Raw genomic sequence first — 22125 nt, 5'->3', positions numbered from 1 at the left:
CTTCAGACTTGATGGGACTATATTTCTGTTCAATATTGGATCACTTATTGGAGATAAAACTGACATACCTCCATGCAGTTATTGCATTTACCACACGGAGGAGACAAACAATCACAAGAATTTCTGGCATCCAGAGAACATCACTTCCTGTGTGTTGTTGACCCACTGTGGTGGAATGATATATACAGTACCAGTCAAAGGTTTGGACAAATCTACTCATTCAAGGGTTTGTCTTTATTTGGACTATTTTCTACATTGTAGAATAATAGTGAAGACGTCAAAACTACGAAATAACACATGGAATCATGTAGTACCCAAAAAGTGTTAAACAAATCAAAATATGTTTTAGATTTGAGATTATCCAAAGTAGCCACCCTTTGCCTTGACGGCTTTGCACAATCTTGGCATTCTCTCAACCAGCTTCACCTGGAATGCTTTTCCAACAGTCTTGAAGGAGTTCCCACATATGCTGAGCACCTGTTGGCTGCTTTTCCTTCACTCTGCGGTCCAACTCATGTGTTGGGTCATTCTCCTGCTGAAAAACAAACAATATTCCCACTAACCGCAAACCAGATGGGATGGCGTATCGCAGCATAATGCTGTGGTAGCCATGCTAGTTAAGTGTGCCTTGCATTCTAAATAAATCACAAACAGTGTCACCAGCAAAGGACCCCCACACGATCACACCTCCTCCTCCATGCTTAATGGTTGGAACCACAAATGTGGAGATCATCCGTTCACCTAATCTGCGTCTCACAAAGACACGGCGGTTACAACCAGAAATCTCACATTTGGACTTTCCACCGGTCTAATGTCCATTGCTCGTGTTTCTTGGCACAAGCAAGTCTCTCCTTGTTGTCCTTTAGTAGTGGTGTCTTTGCACCAATTCGACCATGAAGGCCTGATTCACACAGTCTCCTCTGAACAGTTGATGTTGAGATGCGTCTGTTACTTGAACTCTTTGAAGCATTTATTTGGGCTGCAATTTGATGCTGGTAACTAATGAACTTATCCTATGCAGCAGAGGTAACTCTGGGTCTCCTTTCCTGTGGATGTCCTCATGAGAGCCAGTTTAATCATAGCGCTTGATGTTGTTTGCGACTGCACTTGAAGAAACGTTCAATGTTCTTGATATTTTCCGGATTGACTGACATTCATGTCTTTAAGTAACGATGTTCTCATTTCTCTTTGCTTATTTGAGCTGTTCTTGCCATACTATGGACTTGGTATTTTACCAAATAGGGCTCTCTTCCTTGTAACAAGCACAACTGATTGGCTCAAACGCATTAAGAAGGAAAGAAATTCCACAAATGAACTTTTAACATGGCACACCTGTTAATTGAAATGCCTTCCAGTTGACCATCTCATTAAGCTGGTTGAGAGAATGCCAAGAGTGTGCAAAGCTGTCATCAAAGAAAATGGTGGCTATTTGAAGAATCTTAAATATAATATATATTTGGATTACTACGTGATTACATATGTGTTATTTCATAGTTTTGATGTCTTCACTATTATTCTACAATGTAGAAAATAGTAAAAATAAATAAGAACCCTTGAATGAGTAGGTGTGTCCAAACTTTTGACTGGTACTGTACATTATGCTGGGACCTCCACACTCTACTTCATATAGCTGTACTGCAGAAAGCTCAGCATGATCTTAAACCCATACATTCTTAATGTATAATGACACAAGACGAGACCCAAATGCAGACACAGGAGGCAGATGGTTAGAGTCTCTGATATTTAATAAAAGACAAGGGGCAGGCGGGCTCAGGATCAGGGCAGCCAGTAAAGGTTGGAACCGTGAGAACTAGAAAACAGGGACTAGAAAAACACGCTGGTAAGCTTGACGAGACGAACTCGCAACAGACAAACATAAACCACCGGTATAAATACACAGGGGATAAATGGGAGCCACCTGGTGGGGGGTGAAGACAAGCACAAGACAGGTGAAACAGTTCAGCGTGTGACAGTACCCACCCCCACCTGGCGGCCTACCCGGGCACATACTTGGTTGACCGGGATGCCTGCTGTGAAAGTCAGTGATGAGGACCGGGTCCAGGATGTCCTTAGCGGGGACCCAGCACCTCTCCTCCAGGCCATAACCCTCTCAACCAGTAACTGGACACCCCTGCCCCGAGGTTGAACCCTCAGGAGGCGTCTCGCCGTGTATGCCGGGTGGCCATCAATGAGACAGGGAGGGAGGGTGGGCCTGGAAACAGGAGACAAAGGGCTGTGAGACAAAGGTTTAATCTTAGACACATGAAAGGTGGGATGTATACGGAGGGTGCGGGGCAACAGAAGACGAACATAAGTGGGTCTAAGGATTTTAGAGTTGGGAAAGGGGTCGATAAAGCAGGGGGAAAGTTTACGGGATTCCACCCTGAAGGGCAGATCCGGAGTGGAGAGCCATACCCTCTGCCCGAGAAGATAGCGGGGAGCCGGCGTCCAACCAGGAAGTGGGAGATCTGAGGTTTGTAGGTTTTCAAGTCTTTGCCTATCCAATGTACAGTGTCTATGGGGTCATATTGCACTGTCCGGTTGAAACATTATTGAAGATTTGTGATAAAAACATCATAAAGATTGATTCTATACGTTGGACATGTTTCTACGAACTGTAATATAACTTTTTAAACTTTTCGGCGGAACTAAGTGATCGTGCATTGAGCATTTGGATCACTAGGCTAAACGCGCAAATAAAAAGGAGGTATTTTGACATAAATTATGGACTTTATTGAACAAAACAAACATTTATTGTGGAACTGGGATCCCTGGGAGTGCATTCCGGTCAATATCATCAAAGGTAAGTGAATATTTATAACTCTATTTCTGACAGCTCTCCTTCTTTGTAAAATGGCTGTATGTTTTTCTGTGACTAGATGCTGACCTAACATAATCTTCACCGTAAAGCCTTTTTGAAATCTGACACAGCGGTTGCATTAAGGAGAAGTTTTTCTATAATTCCATGCATAACACTTGTATCTTTTATCAATGTTTATTATGAGTATTTCTGTAATTTGATGTGGCTCTGCACTTTCACCGGATGTTTGTTTGAGACAATGTAGTTCTGAACATAACACACCAATTTCAAATGAGGTTTTTGGACATAAAGATGAACTTTATCGAACAAAACAGACATTTATTGTGTAACATGAAGTTCTGTGAGTGCCATCTGATGAAGATCAAAGGTTAGTGATTAATTTAATCTCTATTTCTGATTTTTGTGAGCCCTCTCCATGGCTTTATGGTTTTCTGTGACTAGTTTCTGACCTAACATAATTGTTTGGTGTGCTTTGCCGTAAAGCCTATTTGAAATCGGACACTGTGGCTGGATTTAAAAGAAGTTTCTTTAAAATGGTGTATAAGCCTCCTGGGTGGCACAGTGGTTAAGGGTGCTGCACTGCAGCATCAGCTGTGCCACCAGAGACTCTGGGTTCGCGCCCAGGCTCTGTTGCAATGGGCCGCGACCGAGAAGTCCGTGGGGCGACGCACAATTGGCACACCAGCGACTCCTGTGGCGGGCGGGCGCAGTGCGTGCTTACCAAGGTCGCCAGGTGCACGGTGTTTCCTCCGACACATTGGTGCGGCTGGCTTCCGGGTTGGATGCACGCTGTGTTAAGAAGCAGTGCAGCTTGGTTGGGTTGTGTATCAGAGGACGCATGACTTTCGACCTTCGTCTCTCCCGAGCCCATACCGGAGTTGTAGCGATGAGACAAGATAGTACTACTGACAATTGGATACCATGAAAAAGGGGGTAAAAAAATATATAGTGTATAATACTAATAATACTAACTAATAATAATGTTTGAGGAATTTTAATTATGGGATTTCTGTTGTTTTGAATTTGGCGTCCTGCAATTTCACTGGCTGTTTGCGAGGTGGGTGGGACGCTACCATCCCACATATCCCAGAGAAGTTAAAGGAGGCCAGCTGGAGCTTGCCTCTGAGTCTTGTTCTGAGTGCACATAGTGCAGGTGGTGACGAATGTTGAGGTGTCAGAAACCATAGTGGGCCACCACAAACATTGTCAGATGAAAGCCAGGGTCCGGCGGGAGCCGGGATAACAGGTAAGCTTGGGCCCATTCCAGGACTGGGGAGTGCGCCGAATCAGGGACGAACATCCGGTTAGTTCTACCCCCCGGGGTCTGGCTGGGAACGCTGCGCCTTTGCGGACGAGGCTCTTGATTCTCCAGACAAGTGTAGCAGCGAGACAGGAGGTAGGGAGGATGGTCTCTGGGTCTGATGTTGTAGCCACATCAGACCCAGAGGCCAACTATACAGGCGAGAGAGAGCGTCTAGCTTAATATTCTTGGACCCAGGGCGGTAGGTGATGGTAAAGTTAAACCGAGTGAATTAACAGGGCCCAACAAACCTGTATAGATTTGAGGCATTTGGCAGTGGGGAGATATTGAAGATTCTTATGGTCAGTCCAAACTTAGAATGGGTGTTCTGCCCCTTCAAACCAGTGCCTCCACTCCTCCAGCGCCATCTTGACCGCAAGATGATTCCGTTTACCAACGTTATAGTTCCTCTCAGCGGAATTCAGGAGATGAGAAGTGAAATCGCAGGGGTGCAACCTCCACCACGAACTGACGGGACGGGTCCGGATGGATGAGGATGGGGGCTGTGGTGAAACAATCAATACGCTGGTGGGCCATACTGGGAGTCTTCTAACTCCTATTACTCGTACCCCTTTCCATGTCATCCTTCAAACTTCTTAGAGATAGGCCCACTTGGGCAAAAAACAGGGAAAATGCAGCGCGGCAAATTTAAAAAAAGAGGATCACCCCGTACCTACTGATGAGCCTGGTCTTTTACTGGAAAGGTGGATATGTAATGCCGTGTAGCACCACAATACAGGCAACTGTTAGAGCTCAGCCTGCGTAAACGTTCATTAGGCAACAATCTAGCCCTACCCAGTTGCATAGGCTCTGGAGTAAAAAAGTCGCCCATCCCTGATTATTCCCGAGGGGGCACAGGTGACTTCGGATCCTCTCGGGAATGCAGGCGTTGGGGACTTTCATGGTTCTTCAGAGGCGAGAAAGCAGCCGTGGACGAGCAAGTGTGGCCGAGAACAGACCTCTCCCTCCTGCGTTCCCATAGGTGCCCATCTACCATGTTTGAAGGTAAGAAATGCACAAGCATTTCGCTACACTCGCAATAACATCTGCTAACCATGTGTATGTGACAAATAACATTTGATTTGATTTGAAGACCCAGGTGCAGACAATGTGAAAGTAACAAAAGTGTATTAATTTGAATACTTGCAGGAAAAGGTACAGGACTGCAGGTAGGCTAAGGGTCAGGTCAGGCAGAGATCAGTAATCCAGAGTAGAGGGTAAAGGAACAGGACGGCAAGCAGGCTCAGGGTAGGCAGAAAGGACTAAACCGTGAAAACAGGAAAATAGACAAGGCAGGAGCAAGGGGAAAAAACGCTGGTAGGTTTGAGGAACAAAACGAACTGGCAACAGACAAACAGTGAACACAGGTATAAATACACAGGGGATAATGAGGAAGATGGGCGACACCTGGAGGAGGGTGGAGACAATCACAAAGACAGGCAAAACAGATCAGGGCAGGACACCATAGGTCCTTAGGGTTAAGGCTATGAGGGAGTCAAGGTCCAAGGGTCACTCCTGAGCTGCTGGTAGGGGGATTACTCAGCACCCAGGAGGTCTCCGTTGTGGCATGCTACCAGATAGGTAGTCCACAGAAATGCTCCAGTAATGCTTTGAGACCCTGGTCATGGCGTTCCGCCAAAGTGTAGAGTCCTTCCATAAGGTTCTGAAGTAGATCATCATGTCTTCCAATGGTGGCTCCATGCAGGGACACAGTTTTGCAGCGCTGGTCCGAATCTGCTGGGTCAGTCATTGCAAGTTTGTACTATAACATCACAGGACGAGACCCAAATGCAGACACAGGGGGCAGATGGTTTGAGTCTCTGATATTTATTAATAGACAAGGGGCAGGCAAGAGGCAGGTCGAGGACAGGCAGAAGTTTGTGAACCAGGTCAGTCAGATGGGTACAGGACAGCAGGTGGGCTGAAGGTCAGGGCAGGTAGAATGGTATAGCAAATGGGATCAGGCCAGCCAGAAAAGTACGGAACCGGGAAGACTAGAAAACCAGGAGTATAGAAAAACACGCTGGCAGGTTTGACGAGACAAGACGAACTGGCAACTTACAAACAGAAACCACCGGTATAAGTACACAGCAGATAATGGGAACAGATGGAAGACACCTGGTGGGGGGTGGAGACAAGCACAAGACAGGTGAAACACATCAGGGTGTGACATCATGTTAACCCTCTGACTGGATTGTGACAGTTCCTGCTCAGACCAACCACAAATTTAAGTCGTCTGTCAGTCACTGCCTGAGGGTAGCCATTTGCCAGGCTAGTGTCTAACGATCTGATGGCCCAACCAGCAACATCTTCAAGGCATGTCCTTTAGATAAGGGAATGTTAAGTGTTTTGAAAACCATATGTGTGGCTAGAGAGGCATTTTTCTAAGGAGTGTTTGGGGGAGTTTTAAAGTTTTTTATAAGTTACAGATGTGGTTTATATTTCTGAAACATGAAAGAACTGTTATTACTCACTGGTTCAAATTGTTTTGTTGTCATTCTAGGGCTTACAAGCCTATATGACTGCATAGGTTTATAAATGTATACATCATCAATCATGATTTTTTGTGTACACAAGTTATATGAAGAATGTGTCTACATGTCTACACAGAGTGATGTGTCAACCTGCTGTCTGTGAATGATATAAGGCTACATCCCCACTTAGCCCCTAGGTAGCCTGGCAGTGCCAGACACCACACTTTATTCTTGTTTAAGAATCAGGTTTGTTTATGTAAGAGTTAAGTAAGATGCCTGAAGGATTGTGAGCGAGATGGAATAATGAAGCCAAACCTAAGCAAATGACGCATTTATGTTATATTCTTCAACAATCAATGAATAAAGATTTATTTGAAATGGTTTCAAATGCAGCCTCTGGCCCCCATTTTGACCTCTGACATGGCCCAACCTGCATTCCCCATTTTGACCTCTGACATGGCCCAACCTACATTCCCCATTTTGACCTCTGACATGGCCCAACCTGCATTCCCCATTTTGACCTCTGATATGGCCCAACCTGCATTCCCCATTTTGACCTCTGACATGGCCCAACCTACATTCCCCATTTTGACCTCTGACATGGCCCAACCTACATTCCCCATTTTGACCTCTGACATGGCCCAACCTGCATTCCCCATTTTGACCTCTGACATGGCCCAACCTGCATTCCCCATTTTGACCTCTGACATGGCCCAACCTACATTCCCCATTTTGACCTCTGACATGGCCCAACCTGCATTCCCCATTTTGACCTCTGATATGGCCCAACCTGCATTCCCCATTTTCACTTCTGCTCACCTAGACATACCAAGCTAGAACCATGGCTAAAAGACATTGGACTCAGGATCCTTCCCATTGAGACTTATGTCTAGACACAGGTGTATTTAAGTGACCGTGTTCCTTACTGTCCAGATGAGAGCAACAAAGAGCATATCTTTGGCCACAGCCATAGGGATGAAAGACTGAGCTGCCTGATAACTTTTACTTATCAACCTCACCACATCCAAACTCAGAGAGATAGAGAGAGACTTGGTAAGACCTGTTTATAATTCTTGTAATTCTCCTTTTTTTAACTGTTCAGTCCACTGTAAACCATGTAAACCATCATCTCTCTCTCTTTCATGGGGCTGTCTCTACGAACAGACGGTGGTTTACGGTGGACGAAGAGGGGGGCTTGGTTTTTACATTTTTAGTTCTGGTAAAATTAAGTAAAGATTGTGCTCAAATTATGTAACTACAGTGCCAATAAAGTTATTGTTATATAATAATAATCCCTCTATCGCTTTTCTTGCAGTTCTCTGGCCAGAAGACAGCAAAAAATATATTGTGAGTGCAGTATGATTTAGGCAATTTCTCCCCGCTACCATCTAGAAGATGGAAACAGTACAGGTGTATCAAAGCTTGGACTGAGAGACTGAGAAACAGCTTCTATCTCCAGTCCACCAAACTGTTGAACAGTCGTCAATCGCCGGCCTTTGCCCGGGACCCTGCCCTGAACCTGAGTCACTGTTCTAGCCGTCTACCACCCAGTACTCTACCCTGCACCTTAGAGACAGCTGCCCTATGTACATAGTATCATTGAACACTGGTCACTTTAATAATGTTTACATATTGTTTTACCCACTTTATATGTATTCTAGTCATGGCTCATCCTATATAACTACAGCGGTACACCTTTTCTATTCATACACTCCATACTGTCTATACATACTATTATATATACATTACATGTATATATATTTTGGTCTCTGACATTGCTCATTCGGATATTTCTTCATTAAAGAAATGGCATTTCGCTGCACTTGCAATAACATCTGCAAATCTTTGTACACAACCAATCAACTTTGATTTGACATGATGATACTGCTGCAGTGTTCACAAACTATTGGAAAAATTGGATCAGCCTTTGCCAAAGCCATAGATAAACTGTATAAAAGCACACATGTAAATGTATACAGTCAAATAAAGACAATGAAAAACATTTTTTTTTAATTAATATCAATAAAAGTGTAATACGTTTACAACTTGGGGCGTATGGACTTTAATTCTGATCAGTATAATTGGTTTGTGAAAATGTTGCTTCAAATCTCAGACATCCACAAATAGGTCTTAGGTAGGTCTGTACATGTCAGGGTTAGTTTCAAATATTTTTTATTTTGAAAGCAGTGTGTACATTACACTTGCAGTTCTTTGATTTACCACACGAGGGTAACCAAGAATCACTTTTATTTCTGGCGAGCCAGAGAGCATCACTTGCTGTGAATTGACTGACCCACTCACTGAACTATAAAAAACGGAGCCACTGCCACCGCAGCGCGCCACAGCCATACCACACAGGGCAATACCCCGCGAAGGGAAGAAGACCAGCGAGCTGCTCTCCGCTGATTTCTCCTTCCCCATCTCACTATATCAAACTCACTCCACAATGCCTGTGAATCAGAAATTTCAAGGTAATTGCAAATAACGTTATCCGAGTGGGATATTTTTTTTGGGGGGGGATTATCTATCAAGCTAAAAGGGCTAGCTTAGCGTTTGCAATCTATTGTCAGCTAGTTCTGTATTGCCTGTTGGAATGGAACGCTCGCCACTCTCCGCAATGGAGCATGCAAGGGCTAGCTAGATAGTAGACCAGCTAGCTAAACGGGATGAAATGAGACTACTGTAGCGAGCTAACGTCCGATCTATTTTCTTGCAGGAGGGAAAGCTTTTGGATTACTCAAAGCTCAACAAAGGGAGAGATGCGAGGAAATAAACAAGGTAAATCCGGTGATGTTTCTAATGTCGATATTTGCGTTTTATTTTGTCAATGAATGTATTAACAATTTATTGTCGACAGAATAATACCACTTGGCCTTGAACCTACTTTGATTTAGCTAGCACATAGCTAATCAGGTTTCAGCCCGTTACGTTCGCTAATAAGGTAAAGAGCATTGTTGCTCTCCACGTTATCTGCCTGTAATCACATTTGCATGTGATAAAATAGGTAATAAATTATTAATTTCATTGTTATTGACCCGGTGACCCGTTATCTTGCCGGCGGTCTTCACTGTGTCGTGAGAGCGACAGCCACTTGTTGCATGGCATAGCCGTCACAGCAACGTCTTCTGGGGGTCCGTCTGTGAATGTCTCTCGCACTCCTGGTTTTAATGTCTTTGCTCGCGATAGACCAGTCTAATCTCGCCCTATATATTTCCTACAATTGATCCAATTCCATATTCCCCAACCTGATTTAAAGACTAAAATCAGAAAAAGGGCAGATGCTGTGTGGCCCCTCTCCCTTGACTCCTGGAGCCGGGCGGTTATCCCCCTGCGTTTAGACGGGAAATGCGTGTTTGGGCAGCGGGCTGAATGCGCCCTTTGTGTCGGGGGCGACTGTCTGGTAGAGGGCTGGAACGGGCCCACAGCATTTGAGTAGCTTCTCTCTCTCAAAATTATTTCAAATCAAAGGGGCTTTATTGGCATGGGAACCATCTTTTTAGATTGCCAAAGCATAAGACCAAAACAAACATAAGTGAGAAAAAACTAGGCTTACAAACATACATTTTTTTAAATAAAAAATGAACAGTAGACACTGCACTCAAAAGGTTTTAAAAAGATAGACATTTAAAGTGTTATATTGTCAGCTATGTAAAGTGTTTTAGCAATGTGAAAATAGTTGTAGTATGAAGATAGTGGGAGAAGATAAACAGATAACTATTGGTGGTATTTACAATGTTTGCGCTCAAGTGTTTGCCCTTTTCTCATGGAAATGGTACACAAATCATGTTGCTGTGATTGCACATTGTGGTATTTCGCCTTACAGATATAGAAGTTTATCAAATCAAATTGAATTTGTCACATGTGCCGAATACAATAGGTGTAGACATTACAGTGAAATGCTTACAATTAATGTTGGATTTGTTTTCAAATTCTTTGTGGGTCTGTGTGATCAGTGGGAAATATGTCTCTAATGGGGTCATACATTTGGCAGGTTAGGAAGTGCAGTTCAGTTTCCACCTCATTTTGTGGACAGTAGACACATATACTGTCTTTTCTTGAGAGCCATGTCTGCCTATGGCGACCTCTCTCAATAGCAAGGCTATTCTCACTAAGTCTGTATGTAGTCAAGGATTTTCTTAATTTTCGGTCAGTCTCAGTGGGCAGGTATTTTACCACAGTATATGGCCAAACATTGAGAATGACACATATTCATTTCCACAAAGTTTGCTGCTTCAGTGTCTTTAGATATTTTTGTCAGATTTTACTATGAAATACTGAAGTATAATTACAAGCATTTCATAAGTGTCAAAGGCTTTTATTGACAATTACATGAAGTTGATACAAAGAGTCAATATTTGCAGTGTTGACCCTTCTTTTTCAAGACCCTTGCAATCCGCCCAGGCATGCTGTCAATTAACTTCTGGGCCACATCCACACTGATGGCCACCCATTCTTGCATAATCAATGCTTGGAGTTTGTCAAAATTTGTGGGGTTTTGTTTGTCCACCCGCCTCTTGAGGATTGACCACAAGTTCTCAATTGGGATTAAGATCTGGGGAGTTTCCTGGCCATGGACCCAAAATATTAATGTTTTGTTCCCCGAGCCACTTAGTTATCACTATTGCCTTATGGTAAGGTGCTCCATCATGCTGGAAAAGACATTGTTTGTCACCAAACTGTTCCTGGATGGTTGGGAGAAGTTGCTATCGGAGGATGTGTTGGTACCATTCTTTATTCATGGCTGCGTTCTTAGGCAAATTTGTGAGTGAGCCCACTCCCTTGGCTGAGAAGCAACCCCACACATTAATGGTTTCAGGATGCTTTACTGTTGGCATGACACAGGACTGATGGTAGCGCTCACCTTGTCTTCTCCGGACAAGCTTTTTTTTCCCGGATGCCCCAAACAATCGGAAAGGGGATTCATTAGAGAAAATTACTTTACCCCAGTCCTCAACAGTTCAATCCCTGTACCTTTTGCAGAATATCAGTCTGTCCCTGATGTTTTTCCTGGAGAGAAGTGGCTTCTTTACTGCCCTTCTTGACACCAGGCCATCCTCCAAAAGTCTTTGCCTCTCTGTGTGCAGATGCACTCTCACCTGCCTGCTGCCATTCCTGAGCAAGCTCTTTTACTGGTGGTGCCCCGATCCCGCAGCTGAATCAACGTTAGGAGACAGTCCTGGTGCTTGCTGGACTTTCTTGGGTGCCTTGAAGCCTTCTTCACAACAATTGAACCGCTCTCCTTGAAGTTCCTGATGATCCGATAAATGGTTGATTTACGTGCAATCTTACTGGCAGAAATATCCTTGCCTGTGAAGCCCTTTTTGTGCAAAGCAATGATGACGGCACTTGTTTCCTTGCAGGTAACCATGAATGACCGAGGAAGAACAATGATTCCAAGCACCACCCTCCTTTTGAAGCTTCCAGTCTGTTATTCAAACTCAATCAGCATGACAGAGTGGTCTCTAGCCTTGTCCTCGTCAACACTCACACCTGTGTTTACGAGGGAATCACTGACATGATGTCAGCTGGTCCTTTTGTGGCAGGGCTGAAATACAGTGGAAATGTTTTTTGGGGGATTCAGTTCAGTTGCATGACAAAGAGGGACTTTGCAATTAATTGCAATTCATCTGATCACTCTTCATAACATTCTGGAGTATATGCAAATTGCCATCATACCAACTGAGGCAGCAGTCTTTGTGAAAATGTATATTTGTGTCATTCTCAACTTTTTGCCATGATAGTACTCTCAATTTGCTCTTTTTTTTTGGTTGAGTCTTTGCAGTGTGTCAAATAGTTATCTTTTTCCTTCCTCATAATTTGGTTGGCTCTGATTGTGTTGCTGGCTTGGTGCTCTGTGGGGTTTGTTTGTGTTTGTGAACTGAGCCCCAGAACCAGCTGGCTTAGGGGACTCTTCTCTATTTTAATCTCTCTGTAGGTGAGGGCTTTGTGAGGTCATCGCTTCCTTTTAGGGCGTTGTAGAATTTAACAGCACTTTTGGGGAATTTGATAACTGGTGGGTATAATTCTGCTCTGCATGCATTGTTTGGTGTTTAGCATTGTATACAAAGTATATTTTTGCAAACTTCTGGATGCAGTCTCAATTGGGTGTCCCATTTTGTGAATTCTGGGATCTCAAGTTTTATGTTCCTTTTGATGGCATAGCAGGCCCTTCTTGCCTTGTCTCTTAGATCGTTCACAGCCTTGTGGAGGTTACCTGTGGTGTTAATGTTTAGGCCGAGGTAGGTATAATTCATTGCGTGTTCTAGGGCAACAGTGTCTAGATTCAGGTGACCAGATTTCTGAAATGAAAACCGGGGACATTTCCAGTTCGGTGGTCAATATATAATTAAAATATCCAATGTTATCTATGAAATAAAAAAGGGGGACAATTCCGGTTTCATGTATTGAGTCTAACAGGCACACTGTGATAGAGAAAACAACTATATTACAGAAACACTCCAGACAAGACAGAACTGTCCGATCTGAACAGCCATTCAGTGGCCCTGCTAGAATAAGAGCAGAAGAGAACATGAGCAAAATTTAAAAAAAAACAGACAATAGTACATGTGAAATACTTAACATAATAAAGAAATAAGATGCTGATGAGATTGGTACCTACATAATATACTTATACCAACCTAATCTGTATATTTCTCAGAATGAATGTATCTTCATCAGGATTGCTCTGTCTTTGGCCAGCTTCTCCATGAACTCCTGGCAGGGGAGGTTGAAGTTTATCTTCACAATAAGCATGGCCTTGGTGGTAGGAACAGTGAATCTATTTCTTGCTGCTGTCCATAGATCATTAATTTTGGAGAACAGTCTCTCGACTGGTGCATTACTTCCAGGTAAGCACATGACAACAGACGCTAATCTAGCCAGGTTAGTGTGTGGGATGTCATTCTCTTTGAAGTGGTTAACCACCGAGCTCCATCTCTGACTAAACGGTGTCTCAGATGTTTTCCATTCTTCAAGCGATCCCCCTTTAGGAACCCTTGCAGGCCAGTAACCTCGTCACACAATGAATCCTCATTGATGGTCACATTGGGGCATTTTTCCTGCAGTGAGCCTGCTGCCTTCTGGATCTCTTCTCGCAGAGGTTGCCTTTTTAAAAGGAGACAATGTAAATCTTTTAGATTATCTGTGTGCTTTTCCCCATGCTTGCAAGTAGTTCACAGCCGTAGTGAAGAATGATTGGGATGTTTTGAGAAAGCTATCTTTAGCATGGCTCCATTGTCCGCTAGCGCTCTCAGAAGTCCTCTGACCAAAACTGGAATGAAGTTGTCATCACGTCTTGCAGTGAGTTTTGCTTCAACGTTTCTCAGAATTGCAGCGGACTCCACAGCACAGTGGTCCTGGCCAAGCATCTTGATCGTGTCACTGAATACGGTCAGGTTTCCAGGGACAAAGGCCAGCCAAAGTTTAGTCAGCGGAGCTTCGAACATTGTTCACAGGACAACTGGGCATTTGTCTTCAGAAATAAAAAAGGATTTCAATGGCACATATATTTTCAGCACTCTTTCTAGAGCAGGGAGCATGGACATCCAGTGAACATTGCTGTGTCCTAAAATGTTATGGTACTCCTGACCAACAAACTCACAAAAGCTATTCAGTCTTTCTACTCTGACGGTGAAAATATGAACATATCCAAATATCTTTGTGAGCAGGTAGTCAACATCATATCCAAAGCTGTTCTGACCATGTTATGAATGATGTGGGCAGGAAAACCTAAGCCAATCACCTCCCATGGGCAGAGCATTTTTAACTTTGGTATGGACGTTGACCCTCCCCAGCCTATTCAGTCCTTTAAAGTTGGTATTTGTTGTCGGCAGAGAATATTTTCCAGTTTACATTTTTGGATGACCACCAGGACCTCAGCTGCAATCTCCTCTGCTGTTTCTCCATTCAATTCAACACAATCAAGCAGTTATGTTTCCACAGATGTGCTGCCATCATATATCTTACATATCTGACTACTACTGGCAGCAGCTTTACATGTCCATGATTGGACGCATCTGTCACGCCCTGGTCGAAGTATTTTGTGTTTTTCTTCATGTATTTGGTCAGGCCAGGGTGTGACATGGGTTTTTGTATGTGGTGTGTAGCTTAGTGGGATTGTAGCTTAGTGGGGTGTTCTAGGAGAGTCTATGGCTGTCTGAAGCGGTTCTCAATCAGAGGCAGGTGTTTATCGTTGTCTCTGATTGGGAACCATATTTAGGCAGCCATATTCTTTGGTTGTATTGTGGGTGATTGTCCTGAGTGTCTTGATGTCCTTGTGCTGTGTTAGTTGACACATGTATAGGCTGTTTTCGGTTTTCGTTTAGTTTATTGTTTTGTAGTGTTTATTCGTGTTTACGTTGTTTGATTAAACATGGATCGCAATATACACGCTGCAGTTTGGTCTGACTCTCCTTCACCATATGAAAACCGTGACAGCATCAATGGACAGGGACACAAATTCAACCTGGTCTAGATCCTGTGTTAGCAAAGTAGTTGCCCATGTTGCTAACACGTTACTCACTATGGCGTCACATTTTGTCCTAGCACATGTAAACTTTGGCTCACAAAGCTTCCATGTCAGTTGTGCTGTGCAGTCCATAGATCTGTAACTATGATTGTGTCACAGTGTCGTATGCAAAGACACCCTCCTGCACAGCTAAACCATATTCTTCTTGGGAAGGCTATACCTTCTTGAAGAATGTGGTGACAGAGGGTACACCAACAATCAATCAGAGAGCCTTTAAACCAACAAGCAATCAGAGAGCCTTTATGCTTTTTCGTCTGCTGATGTTCTACCACTGCCGTTCTTCTCCGTGATGTTGTGGATTCACTTGACACTTGCTAGCTTCTGGCTGAGTTTTCCACAGCAGTTTTCTCTAAAACTATCGCGAGAAAGTAGTTAGTAGAAGAAGAAGAGTGAATGAAGCTGCTATAGCGAGCAGCCCCTTCTGCTGGACAAAACAAGCACAACGCGATTGAGACTGCAACCTGGGAAGGCTCTGCTGCCTGGTCTTTCTTGCCAAGTAAAATATTTCACTTTGCGGGCTGTTTTTAAAGCACAGTTAAAAACTGGGACATTTCAGGGGACAGCTCCAGCCGGGGACAGGCCACCAAAAACGGGGATTGTTCCCGGAAAACGGGGACGTCTGGTCACCCTAGTCTAGATATAATTTGTATTTGTTGTCCTGGCAACTGGACCTTTTTTTAACACCATTATTTTGTCTGACTGTGATTCACTGTCAGGGTCTAATAGAATCTGTGCAGAATATCTAGGTGCTGTTGTAAGCCCTTCTTGGTTGGGGACAGAAGCACCAGATCATCTACAAACAGTAGACATTTGATTTCAGAGTCCAGTAGGATGAGGCCAGGTGCTGCAGACTGTTCTAGTGCCCTCACCAATTCATTGATATAAATGTTGAAAAGGGTGGGGCTCTTGCTGCATCCTTGTCTCACCCTACGGCTCTGAGGAAAGAAATCGGTGTGTTTATTGCCAATTTTAACTGCACACTTGCTGTTTCTGTACATTGATTTTACAATGTTTTCACTGAGGAAATGTTTGCTGTTAATGATACCGCAGAGGATTTTTCAGCGATTGCTGTTGACATAGATTCTCTTTGGGGCTAGAAGCCTGTTCTCTCTCTCTCTCTCTCTCTCTCTCTCTCTCTCTCTCTCTCTCTCTCTCTCTCTCTCTCTCTCTCTCTCTCTCTGTCTCTGTCTCTGTCTCTGTCTGTCTCTGTCTGTCTCTCTCTCTCTCTGGGGCTGAAAGTATGTCTCTCTGTCTCTCTCACACATTCTGGTCACATGGAAACAACCTAGAAGTGAGGAGAGAGAGAATCAGGGCACAGACATCAGTTCAACTTCTAGTTTTGATTTACATTTACATAGTCTATAGGTAAATAGCTCACCCTTTTTCACCTACCTCATTCCCATACTGTTTTTATACTGTTTTTATTTATTTACTTTTCTGCTCTTTTGCACACCAATATCTCTACCTGCACATGCCCATCTGATCATTTACAACCAGTGTTAAGAAGTGAGCCTTTTGCACACATTGTATATAGACTGAGAATCTAATTGTTTACTCCATGTGTAACTCAGGGCACAGACATCAGTTCAAATGAGAACTTGTTCTCAACTAGCCTACCTTTTGAAATAAAATTTAAAATTTAGTTGAGTTGTCACCCAATGTGAATTCAATGGGAAGTCAGCAAAACATTTCACCATGTCATTGGTTTTAGGTTACAAGTTGGATGAAAAAAAGACAATGCTGTGAAGTGATGTGGAAACAGGGTTGATTCAACCAGTTTTTGCCCAGTGGGATGTTGCGGAAAGAGGTCAATCAGGAGAATCGCCGTTTTTTTGTTTAGACCCATATTGGTGAACTGATGACATCGACCATACACGCACAAGTATACATTTTTACTATTGTAAGAAGAAAAAAAGCCCTTTTATTGTATACTCAAGAAAGCAGTAATTCCAGGTGCAGTGTAGTCACTAGTTGACTGATGATTGGCTCAGCCTTTGGTTTAGCGCTTCGCTGCCTGTGAGTAACATGCCTGCATCACCACCTCCAGTTCTATGACTCAGTTGCCAGACAGTGAATGCAGTGGTGTTCAGCAGATTTGCACTTCGGTTCAGATTTCGGGGGTTGTTGTTATGAAAATAAAATGAGGCTCTGCTGCTCCTCTCTCTCTTCACCCTGCTCTTGCTCTACCCCAGAGGTGTCAAACTCATTTTCCCCCGCAGGCTTATGCGGTCTTCAAATTGATTATATTTCCTTGCTGTCAAAATAAGCAAAGAATGCTTTTGGTATTTTCGATGTTCCCTGACTAACTTTAATTTCAATGACTGTTGGAGCATGTTGTAGCTGCAAAGGGGAACCAACTCCATATTAATGTCCATGATTTTGGAATGAGATGTTCGACAAGCAGGTGTCCACATACTTCTGGTCATGTAGTGTACATAATTTACACACAGTACATACACCATACACATACAGTGCATTCGGAAAGTATTCAGACCCCTTCACTTCTTCCACATTTTGTTACGTTACAGCCTTATTCTAAAATAGATTACTTTGTTTGTTTTACCTCAATCTACACACAATGCCCCATAATAACAAAGCAAAAACAGTTTATTTGACATTTGACGTCAAAAAATTAAAACAGGAATACTGTACTCTGTTGAAGCACTTTTGGCAGTGATTACAGCCTTGAGTCTTCATGTGTATGACGCTACAAGCTTGGCACACCTGTATTTGGGACAAACTGAGCATTCATTTTCTAGAATCAATGTTCATTGATTCTGATGTTTTTAGTCGTGTCCGCTCTGCGTGCAATTTGTGTAGTTGAGACACAACAGGTATTGTTAAAAAAAAGTGAATTTCTCTATTATAGTCAAATATTGTCTCAATGTGTTTTGGTGTCCATTCAGCCCGGTTCTATTGAACCAAACCTCAAATGCAAATACCGAGTTGAAACCGCTTGTCAGAGCTTTGGCTCCCGAGTGGAGCAGATGTGCAAGATCAGGAACAGGCCGCCTACCTCGCGAAGCTGGGCACAGTGCGCGACGCTGGGCACATTGCTCAGTTTGATTAGGGCTGTTCGGTTTAGGGTCCGCGGTTCCGATGCAGTCGTAAACGTTTGAATCGTTACAGCCCTACATTCAATGTCCATTGAGAGTTTTCCTTATATTCATTTAGGGGTGCTCTGTCAATGCTAAATCGTTGCCGGGCAGTCCAAAAATATGATTAAAAACGGTGTGTGTGTGTGTGTGTGTGTACAGTATCTATCACTAGATTATTTAAACAAATTTAAATCATATTTTTGGAGTGGCGAGTTAGCAGCGGAGGAGCGCCCCAAAAAGAATATAGGGAAACACTGTTGCTATTAATATTGTGTGCGTGTTTGTTGCAGTGATGAGTCAGACCCACTGAATCGTGCCGCTGTCCTTGAGAGATTGCCTGTAATGCTGATTCTCATATTCACCTACAATTTCACGCTCTACCACTCACACAAACACTCTTTATAACCCTTTCTCTCCTACTCACACACATGTACTGGACTAACAGCTCTTCAGGCATCAAATGTCTCTTCATATTATATAATATATTCCATTTAGCAGACTCTTTTATCCAAAGCGTCTGAGAAGGAAGTTGAGAAGGAAGTGAGTTTGTGTTTATACAGGACCTACCGGCCCGCATTGTTACAAAATTTAGGAGGTGCACGGTGATGCTGAGCTCAATTTGGCCTCGAGCATGCCTCTAGATCCATTATAGCACACGGAGCCTCCAACGACACGTGTCTTTAACAGTCATGCGTGTGTATATATTTTGTGTATGGTTGGCCCTGGTAATGAATGCTCCATACAGGGCCACATTACTGAGCTACACCTGAACAATCACAATGGCTGCCTGCCTTTCTTTACTGACTCCGGTATCAGTCATTCTCATGTCCCACTTTCCTGTGCTATAGAGCACAGGAAGAAACACACTGTGTGAGTCCCAAATGGCACCCTATTCCCTATACAGAGCACTACTTTTGACCAGGACCATAAGGGCTTTGTTCAATATAGAGCACTACTTTTGGCCAGGACCATAAGGGCATTGTTCAAAAGTAGTGCACTATGTAGGAAATAGGGTTCTGTTTGGGACACAGGCTGTGTCTTTACAACCCCTAGAGACATAGCATGGCCAGCAGCATACCACCATGCATCCCACTGTTGGCTTGGCTCTGAAGCTAAGCATGGTTGGTCCTGGTCAGTCTCTGGATGGGAGACCAGATGTTGTTTGTAGTGGTGTTTGAGGGCTAGTAGGAGGCACTCTATCCTCTGGTCTAAAAAAAAAAATATCCCACGGCACTGATAAGGGACATTACTCTGTGTAGGGTGCTGTCCTTTGGATGGGATGGTAAACGGTGTCCTGACTCTCTGAGGTCACCAAAGATTCCTTGGCAGTTATCATAGGGGTGTTAACCCCGGTGTCCTGCCTACATTCCCGATCTGCCCCTCGTACCATCATGGCCACCTAAGCATACCCAGCTTCCAATTCTCTCAATCATCTCCTCTATGGAAGTTCTGCTCCGAAGCAACTTTGCAGTATTAACATTTTTTGTGTGTTATTTCATACAGCCGGCAATAACTTTTGGATATCAGACCGGCGGTAACTCACCAGCATTACGGCCAGGAATACGACTTTCCCGAATTGGATCCTTTGTTCGTACCCCCGAGGGCAATTGATCTTATTCCAGAGGCTGCATTCAAAACACCGCCGGACTTCTAGTCTGACTCAGGAGGCGTGCACACCATCCACCACTTCCAATTCTATTATTTGCTTATATTCAGTCTCTGGATAACAAAGTACACAAGCTCAGGGCAAGGATCTCCTTCCAGAGAGACATCAGGGATTGTAGCATACTCTGTTTCACAGAAACAGGGCTTTCTTGGGATATACTGTCCCCGTCCATACAGCCTGCTGGGTTCTCAGTACATCATGCAGACAATAATAAAAACTCTCCGGGAAGAAGAAAGGCGGGTGTGTATGTTTCATGATTAACTATTCATGGTGTGATTGTGATAATATACATAAACTCAAGTCCTTTTGTTCATCCGACCTAGAATACTTCACAATCAAATGCCGACCATATTACATCCCAAGAGAATTATCTGCGGTTGTAGTCACAGTCGTGTATTTTCCCCATCAAGCCTATACCACGACGGCTCTCAAAGAACTACACTGGATTTTATGCAAACTGGAAACCACATACCCTGAGGCAGTATTTATTGTAGCTGGGGATTTTAACAAAGCATATTTGAGGAAAACGCTACCGAAGTGCTACCAACAGATTGACTGTAGTACTCGCTCTGGAAAACATTGGACCACTGCTACTCAAACTTCCAGGATGCCTACAAGGCCCGCCCCCAACCTCCCTTCAGCAAATCTTATCGACTCCATTTTGCTCATCCCTTCCTATAGGCAGAAACTCAAACAGGAAGTACCCATGCTAAGGTCTATTCAACACTGGTCTGACCAATCAGAATCCATGCTTTAAGATTGTTTTGATCACGCGGACTGGGATATGTTCCGGGAATAACATTGACGAATACGTGGATACAGTGACTGAGTTCATCAAGAAGTGTATAGGGCAGCCTTTCTTAAAGTATGGGTCGCGACCTGTTAATGGTGGGTCGCAACGTGTCAGAGTAAATTTATAATTATTTCATTAATTACTGGAATTGATTTGGCCAAGTGCATCTGCGCTCTCTGTTCAGTGCGCTCTCTGCTTAGAAGCGTTCTCTGCTCAGTTTGGCAGCTGCGCTAGTATGAGAGGGAGATGCCTGTGTGCTTCGCGGTTCACCAGATCTTTTTTCTGCAGTTTTCGTGAAGATCACTCCGCAACACACACAATGCAGCGCTGTCTTGTTATTCCCACTCGCCATCACTCCCCTCTGTCATGAAATGGACTCATGCTAGCCAGAAGTTCTGACTGAGCTCAATTGTCATGAAACGCATATACAGTGATGAGTTTCTCTCTTTCATACAAACTTATAACGAGGAGCGCCCACAATGTGTTTTGTGCGGGGAAGTGCTTAGTAATGAGTCTCTCATAACGAACAAATGAATAAAACGACCTGACCAAACATCCTGACCAAACATCCACAGCATGATGGTAAACCCAGGGAGTTCTTTTAGAACAGGGCAGATTAATGCTTCAGGGAACAGTGCTTCAAAACTGGAAAAGTTAGTCAGCTGGCAAGGCATTGTTGTCATTTTATAACAGATGATAAGCAGAAATAACCGGGGTACTAACTAACTCTCATAGTAGTAGATGTTTCAATCAATCCCCTGGCCTTCTACACAGCTAATAGCTAACATTCGCCAAAGCAAGCTAGCCACAGATACAGCAAGCTAGCTACCCTAGTAACAGTACAGATGAAGATGAAAAATGACCAGGTTTACTGTACATCTTACTGTATAGATTATTGTTGAAAACTAGTCTAGGTTGGAACTTTTGCTGTTAAAATAAAAAAATAAAAAATTCTTAACTGCAAAATGCTTTTTGAGGTAAACACACTCACACAGTTCTGGATTGCTCATCTACAGCAGAAAGCGGTCTCCTGCCTGACTGAGAAAGCAGTAGATGTTCTGGTCCAGTTTGGCACCACATACCTATGTGAGTCAGGGTTCTCAACTCTGACATACTTAAAAAAAACAAGTACAGAAACAGTTTCAAGGCTGAGCATGACCTCAGTGTTACACTGTCAAAAACAGAGCCCAGAATAGACATGCTCTCATTAGGACTGTGTGTTTTCTGGTCTACATCTGTGTGATGTGATCAATCTGTTTATTCCAGTTCAGAATAAAAAATATGCATTGTATTTTAACAGTTCCAACCTAGACTTTATTTCAACAATAATTTCTACAGTAATATGTACATTAAGCCTAATCATTTTTCATCTGTACTGTTACTTGCTATCAAAAAGCCTGTGTGTGTGTTCTGGTATTCATCTCTGTGACGTGATCAAACAATTTA

General features: G+C 43.4%; 1 protein-coding gene across 4 annotated transcripts in view; it reads left to right on the top strand.

The window, feature by feature from the left end:
- Positions 1-8894: 8894 nt before the first annotated feature.
- Positions 8895-22125, top strand: part of LOC118385407 (allograft inflammatory factor 1-like) — a 48900-nt gene continuing 35669 nt past the window's right edge. For 2 of the 4 annotated variants that reach the window (XM_035772528.2, XM_035772526.2), the window contains exons 1-2: positions 8895-9066; positions 9312-9373. In XM_035772528.2, the coding sequence (XP_035628421.1) occupies positions 9042-9066; positions 9312-9373 (87 nt within the window). In that variant the 5' untranslated portion in view covers positions 8895-9041. The remainder of the gene's footprint in view (positions 9067-9311; positions 9374-22125) is intronic. The other 2 variants (XR_004826019.2, XM_035772527.2) reach the window with 1 other exon arrangement.

Source organism: Oncorhynchus keta, chromosome 6 (genome assembly GCF_023373465.1).
Source record: "Oncorhynchus keta strain PuntledgeMale-10-30-2019 chromosome 6, Oket_V2, whole genome shotgun sequence".
Taxonomy (NCBI): domain Eukaryota; kingdom Metazoa; phylum Chordata; class Actinopteri; order Salmoniformes; family Salmonidae; genus Oncorhynchus; species Oncorhynchus keta.
Note: the sequence above shows the minus strand (reverse complement) of the source record. Positions and strands in the feature narration are given on the sequence as shown.